Source organism: Capricornis sumatraensis, chromosome 15 (assembly GCF_032405125.1).
Source record: "Capricornis sumatraensis isolate serow.1 chromosome 15, serow.2, whole genome shotgun sequence".
In the NCBI taxonomy this organism is placed as follows: domain Eukaryota; kingdom Metazoa; phylum Chordata; class Mammalia; order Artiodactyla; family Bovidae; genus Capricornis; species Capricornis sumatraensis.
In genome coordinates this window covers 26,256,755-26,266,571 of record NC_091083.1, presented here as the reverse complement: position 1 = coordinate 26,266,571, position 9,817 = coordinate 26,256,755, and the positions used below count along the sequence as shown (strand labels likewise).

At 43.0% G+C, this 9,817-nt stretch overlaps 1 protein-coding gene across 1 annotated transcript in view; it reads left to right on the top strand.

The window, feature by feature from the left end:
- The first annotated feature begins 856 nt into the window (after positions 1–856).
- The window catches only part of DNAJC1 (DnaJ heat shock protein family (Hsp40) member C1), a 189,775-nt gene continuing 180,814 nt past the window's right edge, over positions 857–9,817 (top strand). The window contains exon 1 of the mRNA XM_068987402.1: positions 857–1,306. Coding sequence (XP_068843503.1) covers positions 1,097–1,306 — 210 coding nt within the window. The 5' untranslated portion in view covers positions 857–1,096. The remainder of the gene's footprint in view (positions 1,307–9,817) is intronic.

Below are 9,817 nucleotides of genomic sequence, written 5' to 3'. Positions count from 1 at the left end.
TCCCTTCTATTTCCTTAGCAAGAGTAGGGAGTCAGGGAGGAGAAATGTGAGAAAGCTAAGAAGAAAATAAGCTTCACACAAAAGAAAGCAATAGTGGTGAGGGGATAAAAAGAATAGGAAATGAGACATTGGTGGGAAAGAGAGAAGGTTTTTAGCTTAAATGTCTTTAATAATAGACGTCAACTGGGAAAAGAGCACCAATTGTAAATGGGCTAACGTCGATAAGCTTCACTTACCCTTAAGATTTTGAATGTCTGTCATGCTTATTACTTTGTACCTGGTTGTCTATTTTGTAGTAGTATGCCTGTAAATATTATTTCATTATTAGAAGTATACTTTTTGTCTTGGTTCAAATTTTATCTCTTCTTCACCTCTCTTAAAAGGAAACTTTAGACTCCTCACTAGATTTGCCCCTTTCAAGCCCTGGGTTCAATTCCTCCTGTATTTTGGGGGATGGAATAATGAAATGTATGAAACAGAGGCTGTAATCAAAAATTCAGTTTTCAAATATGCTTTTAGTTTTCAATATCTGGGGGAAGATAAGAAGGTAGCTGTTTCACGGATGCGTGGGACGTTCCAGATAGATGCGCGATGTCTGTAACTGTTCACGGCCCTTAATCTGTGCCAATAGCCGTATGGCTCCGCGGAGAGAAGCGGTTTGCTGAGGCCCAGGTCTGGGGCTCCGGCTACCCTACTTCCGGCCCCGCCTCCTCTCCCGCGGTTGCTAGGAGACGTGATGTCACCGGAAGCGAGGCCTGGGATAGGCTGAGGCGAGGGGAAGCCTCTCCCCCTTTCGCCGAGCTACCTAAACGCCCGGCGCTGGCTCGCCAGCTGTTTGTAGGCCTGGGTAAAGGGTGAGGGTCCGCGGAGGGTAGGGCCGCCCGCGGCTCCGTCCGCGCTCTCACTGGACGAAGCGTCCGCCGTCTTCCGCCGCCCCTGCCTTCTGTCCAGGACCGGGCGCTGGGCAGGAGACTCCGGGGCGGCTGCCCGTGCTTCTGACTGACAAGCAGTGTTCCCACAGTCTGCTCTGCCCGCCACGTCCCCGGGTCTCGGCCGACGGCTCTGCGCGGCGGCTGACCTCTCCGAGCCCGGCGCGATGACAGCGCCCTGCTCCCGGCTGGCCCGGCTTCCTCCGCGCCGCCGGCCGGGACTCGTGCCGTTCCCGCCGCCGCCGCCGCTGCTGCTGCTGCTGCTGCTGCTGGCGGCCGCGGGGCCGGCGCACGGCTGGGAGAGCGGAGACCTGGAGTTATTTGACTTGGTGGAGGAGGTGCAGCTCAACTTCTACCAGTTCCTCGGGGTGCAGCAGGTAAGTGGGGCCGCCCGCTCGCTCGAAGGCTGCTTCTCTTGGGCAGAAACGTGCAGGTCGGGGCGGAAAGGAGGGGGTGGGGCGGGCTCTGACCAGGTTTTCTCCGAGGGAGCCGGGCTCGCGGGGCAAAACTTGGTCGTCCTGGGCTCGGCTGCCGTCCTCTGTCCGATTGACCACGGTCTTCTAACCTGCCTCAGAGGGAACGGCCTGCCTTCCCCAGTCCCTCACCGCCCGGGTTCCCTTCTCAAGTTCCGGTCTCCGTGACAGGCTGGACGGTGCCACCAGCCTGGGGTGAGGATCCCTTCTCTTTCCTCTGCCATTCTGGGGGAGATCCTTGCACCCTGCTGTGCTGCAGGAAGGAGGAGTGGTGGGGGTAGATCTTTGACTCTTAAACCCCTTCTCTTCCTGCCTCTCTGGTTGTGGAAAGGTAGTCGTGTCTCCCTGTAAATTTTCACCTTCCCAGTTACCCTTATCCTTTTAAGAGCCTCCTTTCCTGTCTTTCCGGAAAGGTAGGAATGCCTTTTAGTTGGCGTCTGGGTTGCAGAAGTTTTTCTCGCACTGTACTTTGTAATGCGTGTAGCCTGTTGGATTAGGCATTCGTAGCCCCGTTTAGAAATCTGCAGGAGCTTGAAGCCTCTACCGTGTTGTTCTGGAAGTCGGAGAAGGAGCCATCAAGTGCTGGGGCAGTAGAGACACTTGGGGTGCTCCAGGAAGAGGAGCTCAGCCAGTAGCACAGGATCGTTTTCTTTTTCTTTTCGTTTCCTTTCCTTCTTCAGCTTGACTTGAACTTGTCCTTTTTTTTTTTTTTTTTTCTGATTGCTTTCACTCTAGGAGTGCTGAATGACTCTTACTGAGAGGATGCCATTTCACTGGTTTAACGATTATGCGGTGAAAGAATTTGAGACCTTCTGATTGAGCCCTTCATAAAAATGCTTTGAATAGTAAGGGGGCAAAAAGGTTTTAATGTTTACCCACAACTGTTATTCAGGGCACACTTGCCGTGACCAGAGGTGAAATGTACATTTCGCCCCAACAGGTTATCATAAATGTGTGTGAACTGTTCAGGTTAACACCAAATGGAAATTTACTTTTCAATTAAATATAAATGAATATAAAAATGCTGTTGCTGCGGCACCATGACTTTAACGAGTTTCAATTTTGTAAGAGTATTGAAGTAATGTAAACATTGCACACTTAAAATTCTTACATGCAAACAATTTCGTGTTGTCTGTAGTCATTATTTTAATCTGGGCCACTTACTGCTAGTTAGAGACAAAGTGTACCTTATTTCAAAGTAAATAGTGATGCAATATGTTTAAGAATCATTAGTGAAATATAACTCTGAAGACTCTTAAGAACGCCTTTAATACTGAGAATATTTTTATTAGAATTTACCAAAATTGATTAAATTCTGTAGGTAGAGTCTCACGCTTAACCTATCCAAAGATTTTGAAAGATATTTTCTAGTTACTCAAGGAAGCCTTTTAAGAGCCCCTTTAAGAGGATATAGAAACTTAGTAGCTGTGGTTTGAATTTTAGATTATGTGATCTAGCTTGCATGTGAAGTCTCTCATAGAATTTTAATTTATAAATTCATGCAGTTAAATTTGCAGTTAATTAGGTAATGTGGACAACCAGAGCATTTAACTATATGGGCGAAGATGGGAAAATAAGCATAGATAATTGAGAAGATTCCATGTGGAGGTAGAAGTTGAATAGAAGGATCCAGAAAATTGTTTTCATCTGTGTTTCTCTACCCAATTGTTTTGAAATTGAAAAGAATGCAGAAGAAACTTTATTTTAACTAAGCAAAGAACCTGATTGGAACAGGTTCTTTACATTGACTCCTAATTTTCTTGGAAGACTTTCAGGAGACCAAATATTTGGTAGAGACAAATGCAGCCTGTCTTAGGTCTATAATGTGTAATTTTCAGGCCAGAGACAGCCAATCTCTTTTGACTAGCCAGACATGAGGAACCAGAGCTAAGTAGGTAGGTTACTCAGAAGTGGTGACCAGGCTCTATCCATTTAATCAGTTTGGTCGTCATTCATGCAACAGAGATTTAGTTCATGTCTACTAAATTTTAAGCACTGGGAGTTGGCCAGTATATAAAATAAAACCCCTGAACTCAAACAAAACTCACATTTTGGTAGGGGAAACAGTAAACAACCAAACAAGTAAGTATAAAAGTCATATGCTCAGAAAAGGCCTCAGAAGGAAGTAAGGGAATGAGCCATGTGGATAAATGCATTCAAGGAAGGCAACCAATTAAATGCAGAGCTCTTAAAGCTTGCTTAGTATTTGAGGAATGACATGTCAGCTAGTGTGGCTGGAGCAGGGTATATGGTGAGGACAGCAGTAGGTGAGATTAGAGTCATGGCTGGTCAGGGGACAATCTCCTAGGGCTTCGAACATCATTATAAGGACTTTGGCTATTATAAGTAACTTGGGGATGGAGTGGGGGTTTGAACAGAAGAGGTACATGATTTAACTTAAATTTCAAGGTGATCACTTCATTGAGTTGGAGATTATATGTATGTTGTTAATTATTGGATAATTGTGTAAAATATAGACTGTACCTATGTGGTGCAAAGTGGTCAGATTCTGGATATAATTCGAACATAGAGTTGACAGGATTTTGCTGATTGTTTGCATGTAAGATGGGGGGGTACTGATAAGTTGAAGATAATTGGAAAGCTTTTTCTAAACCTCAGGAAGTCAATAAATATTTTGTCTAATTGCACTTGTCGCTTTTGGAGATGGAGAATCTGGGAATAGAAGTAGGTATGGTTTTGGGGAAAAATCAGTAATTGAGTTTTGGTCATGCTAAATTTGAGGCGTCTAATAAACTTTCAGGTTGAGGTGGTGTGTAGGCAGTTGGGTATCCAAGTCTGGAGTTGTAAGAAGGATTTGGCCTGTAGTTAATAAATTAAGGAGTCCCTGGCACTTTGTAGGTAAGTTAAAGTCACAAAACCAGGTAAGTTCACCAGGGATGTGTGTGCTAAGTTGCTTCAGTTTGTGTCCGACACTGTGCAACCCAATGGACTGTAGCCTGCCAGGTTCCTCTGTCCATGGGATTCTCCAGGCAAGAATACTGGTGCAGGTTGCCATTTCCTTCTCCAAGGGATCTTCCTGACCCAGGGATCGTCTCCTGCATTGCCAGGCAGGTTCTTTGCCACTAGTGTCACCAGGGGAGTGAAGGTAAAAAAAGAGAAAAGAGGGATCTGGGAGCTGGACCATGAGGGGAACCAGCAAAGGAAATGGAGATGGAACAGCCAGTGAAGTCAGAGGCAAACCAAGAAAAGATCGTCTTTTTCTCATTCAGTTGGAGAAAGTATTTTAAAGAGACGAAAGCGATCAGCTGGGTTAAATGCTGATGGTAGTTCAAATAAGATGACCTCTAGATGTTGAACTGAACAGCGTGGAGGTCATTAGCTACCTCTGCTAAAGCTGTTTCAGTGGTGTGAGGAGATCAGTAGATTAGTTGATTGGGGTAAGGAGAGAAGGAACAGGGCAGAGTTGGAGACAATTGATAGAAAAATCTTTTTGCAATCTCCATACCCTGAACTAAACGCCAGGGATGATTAGAGGCTGAATGTGGTGTTCATTTTATCCTCTTTTCCACCAGCTCTGAAGTAACTTGCTCAATCACTCCCTAAAATCTATAATTGGAATAATCAGTGCCTTTTAAGAACTTGAACCAAACCATTTACTCACTTATGACCTTGTGAAGTTAGTTGCCTCATTTTTAGGACAAACGGTATTTTCTTTATTTACTTCATAGCAGACACTTAAATATTTACTGAAAGAAAAATATAAACATGGTAACTAAAACTAAACAGTAATTCACTGAATAAGTAATTGCTTGACAGTTTTTGTATAATGGGTTATATTTATTAATATATGACCTTTTATTGCTCTCATAAAGTGAAGGAATTCCTTTCAATGTATTCCTAGGTTTCAAGTTGGTTCTAAAAGATTTCACAGGGATTCCAGAAGTGTTTAGTGGAGGGATGTTTGCAGGTGACATGCCAGAGGCTCACTGTATTTTAGAATGACTTTAATTGTCCACAAGGCTTTTGTATTTGGATATTGCATCTTTTTAGAGGATACAGGGTAGAAGATTAGAGGAATGTAGAGGGGAAAAATGTTTATATCTTTCATTAGTAACTAAAATTCTAGATCCCCAAATGATATTTATATCTCCTCTAATAGCTCCTGCTCCTTGGACACCTGTATTTTTTGTGGGGTCAATGGGAATTCTGCATTTTTTTTTCATTGTCTTTGGGACCATGACTTTCTTTATACTTTGTATAGGGTTCTAGCCAACAATAAGTACTCCATAGTCATTAAAAAAAATCTTTGCATTGAAATTTCAACAGGCTAAGTTATCTTAAATTTTGCAGTGTTTACTTTCTGATGAAATCAGAGTACTTGGTACCAGTCATTACAGATTTCTATTCATAGAACTAGAAAATGTGTCTCTTTCTCTTATAAATTTTTAAGTAACTACATCCTTACATTCAGATGAACACTGAAACCTGATTAAAAGAGGAAAACTATTACGTGACATATGTTTACAGAATGTTGGACTTTAGGTTTTTAATCAGAATTAATCTTTTAAGCTCTTCCAGTCTGTATTTCAGATACACAGATGTGTAAATGCACAAAGTAGCAGCCTGTATTAGGGAGGGACAGTTACATTGTACTTATCCTATGTATATCTCCAAGGGGAGCATCTTCCTTAAAGAAACACTGTTGATTTCTTGACCCATCTCTTACATCTTTTCATGGATGAGTGAGTTACATTGTTGGAGGGTGATGGCCTTTCCTCTGATTGGGGTGTGTCAGTCACTCAGTTGTGTCTGGCTCTTTGTGACCCCAGTGGACTGTACCCACCAGGCTCCTCTGTCTGTGGAATTCTCCAGGCAAGAATACTGGAGTGGCTAGCCATTCTCTTCTTCAGGGGATCTTCCTGACCCAGAGATTGAACCCGGGTCTCCTGCATTGCAGGCAGATTCTTTACAGTCTGAACCACTAGGGAAGCCCTTTGATTAGGGAGAGCTAACTAATTACAAAGCTGTTAAGTAATGAGGCTCATTCTCTTCTCTGCCCTAGACCAGTAAGAGAGTTATTATCTGGGCCAGACTTTCTCTTGAGTGTACTGTCTCAACGCCTAGGATGGAGATGGAAGGGCAAAAATTGCTAGCAAGCCTCTTTGGCTCTCATACACAATCTCAATTCACCAAAAGCTTTTCACCAATAAAGGTGCTGTTTGATCTCTATTTGCCTGACCTGTGTGTTCAGTTTTTTGGGTGGGGGAAAAAGTTCAGAGTCATTAAAAGGGACTTCTCAAACCCCGACACAGTGCTTTTTAGAAATAAAGAGGAAGATTTCTTTCATAAATGAGTGGTGAACCCATACTATATCAGTTCTCTCCAGTGATTCTTGTGTTAGATTCCACTGAGCTTGTGGTGTTAGTTGAATATAGTTCAGTCTGTCTCTAGTGAGTCTGTTTCCTTAGAAATCTGTCTTGTAATAATCACTCCCTGATTTTCATTGTAGAGTCCAAAATTATTAATTTGGAGAAAGAGATAATACGAAATCTGGAATGGTAGATAAACTTCTAGTCATTTATATTTCTGATGTAAAGCATATCATGTATAGAGTTAGAGCTGAATAAATATTTGTTTAGTTGTATACATATTTGCCTCAGATTGGACTATTGTGAAATTGGTTTTTCTTATGTACACACTGTTTGGTGGAGATTGCCTGGACATACTTTATGGGGAAAAAGCAAGTTTGTTGGGAAACTCTTGGCACATAGTCTAGAGCTGATTGAACAGAAATCCTCTTTTAGTTGTTTCTTTTTTTCTTTTTATGCTGTTCTTTTCTTTAAAAAAAAAAAGGTGTATTATTTTTTAAATCATTTTTGACTTCACTGGGTCTTTGCTGCTGCTCATGGCTTTCTCTAGTTGCCGCAAGCGGGGGCTGCTCTGTGTTGTGCACAGGCTTCTCGTTGAGGAGCGTGGGCTCCAGGCACATGGCTTCAGTAATTGTGGCTCATGGATTCTGGAGCACGGGCTCAGTAGTTGTGTTGCATGGGCTTAATTGCTCTGAGGCATGTGGGATCTTTTCATTCCAGTCCCAAAAAAGAGCAATGCCAAAGAATGTTTAAACTACTGCGCAGTTGCCCTCACTTCACGTGCTAGCAAAGTAATGCTCAAAATCCTTCAAGCCAGGCTTCAACAGTATGTGGACCAAGAAATTCCAGATGTACAAGCTGGATTTAGAAAAGGCAGAGGAACCAGAGATCAAATTGCCAACATCTGTCGGATCACATGGAGAAGGCAGTGGCACCCCACTCCAGTACTCTTGCCTGGAAAATCCTATGAACGAAGGAGCCTGGTAGGCTGCAGTCCATGGGGTCGCTAAGAGTCGGATACGACTGAGCGACTTCCCTTTCACTTTTCACTTTCATGCATTGGAGAAGGAAATGGGAACCCACTCCAGTGTTCTTGCCTGGAGAATCCCAGGGATGGGGGAGCCTGGTGGGCTGCCGTCTGTGGGGTTGCACTGACTCACTGGAAAAGATCCTGATGCTGGGAAATATTGAAGACTGGAAGAGAAGGGGCAGCAGAGGACGAGATGGTTGGATGGCATTACCAACTCAATGGACTTAGTTTGAGCAAACTCTCGGAGATGGTGAAGGACAGGGAAGCTTGGCGTGGTGCAGTTCAGGGGGTTGCAAAGAGTCAGACATGACTGAGGAACTGAACAACCACCACATGTCGGATCTTCCCAGGCCAGGGATTGAACCGTGTCCCCTACGCTGGCAGGAGGATTATTAAGCACTAGACCACCAAGGAAGTTCTTTCACCTCACCTTTACACTAATTATGAGAACAATCCTAGAATAGTTTGTCTTATATTGAGCCACATCACTCAGCATGTGGGATCTTAGTTCCCTGAGCAGGAGTGGAACCCAGGTCTCCTGCCCTAGGAAGCTCAAAATCTTAACCACTGGACTACCAGGGAAGTCCCAGTTTGTCTTTTATTATTCACAGACACACCCTAAGCTGAACGGGGAAATTGGAATTGTCCTTTATTGCAATTATTCATAGAGATAGATTCTAAAATCTTTTCATAAAAGTCACCACCTTACCCAGTGATTGGTGTGATGTGAATTGTAACATCGTGTGTTTTATTAATTGTTGGGAATGATACACAGGGGGCTTCCCAGGGGCTTCCCATGGGCTTCCCATGGGCTTCCCTGGTGGCTCAGAGGATAAAGCATCTGCCTGCAATGCAGGAGACCCGGGTTCGATCCCTGGGTTGGGAGGATCCCCTGAAGAAGGAAATGGCAACCCACTCCAATATTCTTGCCTGGAGAACCTCATGGACAGAGGAGCCTGGTGGGCTACAGTCCATGGGGTCGCAAAGAGTCGGACACGACTGAGTGACTTCACTTCTTTCTTTTCACTTTATTGCTATTATTCATAGAGATAGATTCTAAAATCTTTTCATAAAAGTCACCACCTGACCCAGTGATTGGTGTGATGTGAATTGCAACATCGTATGTTTTATTCATTGTTGGGAATGATACACAGGATGGGATAGAGATGAGGGTAGATACTTGGCTTGACTGCGGAGAGGAGAACTTCTGTGGCAGTTGTAAGTAACACCAGGTGATAAAACGCCTAGTCTCAGCTCTATGTTTTCTATCAATGAACTACATACTCTGCAGACTGCTACTATATGGTCTTGGGAATCTTTTTCTAAGTCAGGCCTTACTGGGTCTATTTGAACAATGATGACATTAATTAATTTCACCCAGAATTAAAAACAACTCCAAAGCTTTTCTTGTATAGAGGTGTGCAGAGATGGAAGTAAAGGAGTTGAAGTGGAAAGAGACTTCCGATTGGGTGAAGCGAGACCCCATACCCTTTTATAATGAATCCATAGTCCTTTCTTTATTTTCATCAAAACACCTCCTTGTGAAAGATGGGTCCTACACTAATGGATGTAAAATATGATTATGTTTTAAGTAACATCATAGTATGCCATTTTAAGAGCTAAATTTTTTTAAACTTATATTTACTGAAATTTTTGTGTAATCGTGTCTCTAGGGTTTAATTAGCAATTTAATCTAGAATTTGTGTCTCATTCTCCTTAATACTACATTAAATAAGGTTAGAACTCATTCACTTAACATTTCTGATTACCAGCATCCAGCAACTGGAATCTCATATGTCTGCAGCAAGGGCATGCTGCAGTCAACATTTCTGTTTAGAGAGAATATATGCACAAAACAATGTGTTTCGTTATCAGGCAGACTCCTGTTTTAGTGCCAGTGAGGCAGTGGGCATAAAGTTATGTGCAGCTACACAGTCAGCTAATAGAATTTCAGTTAAATAGTAAAAGAGTCTAAGATCAAGAATTAAATAAAGGACATGTCATGGTATAAGCAGCAGTATTAAAATGGAAAAGAACTAGTACTAAATAATGCTG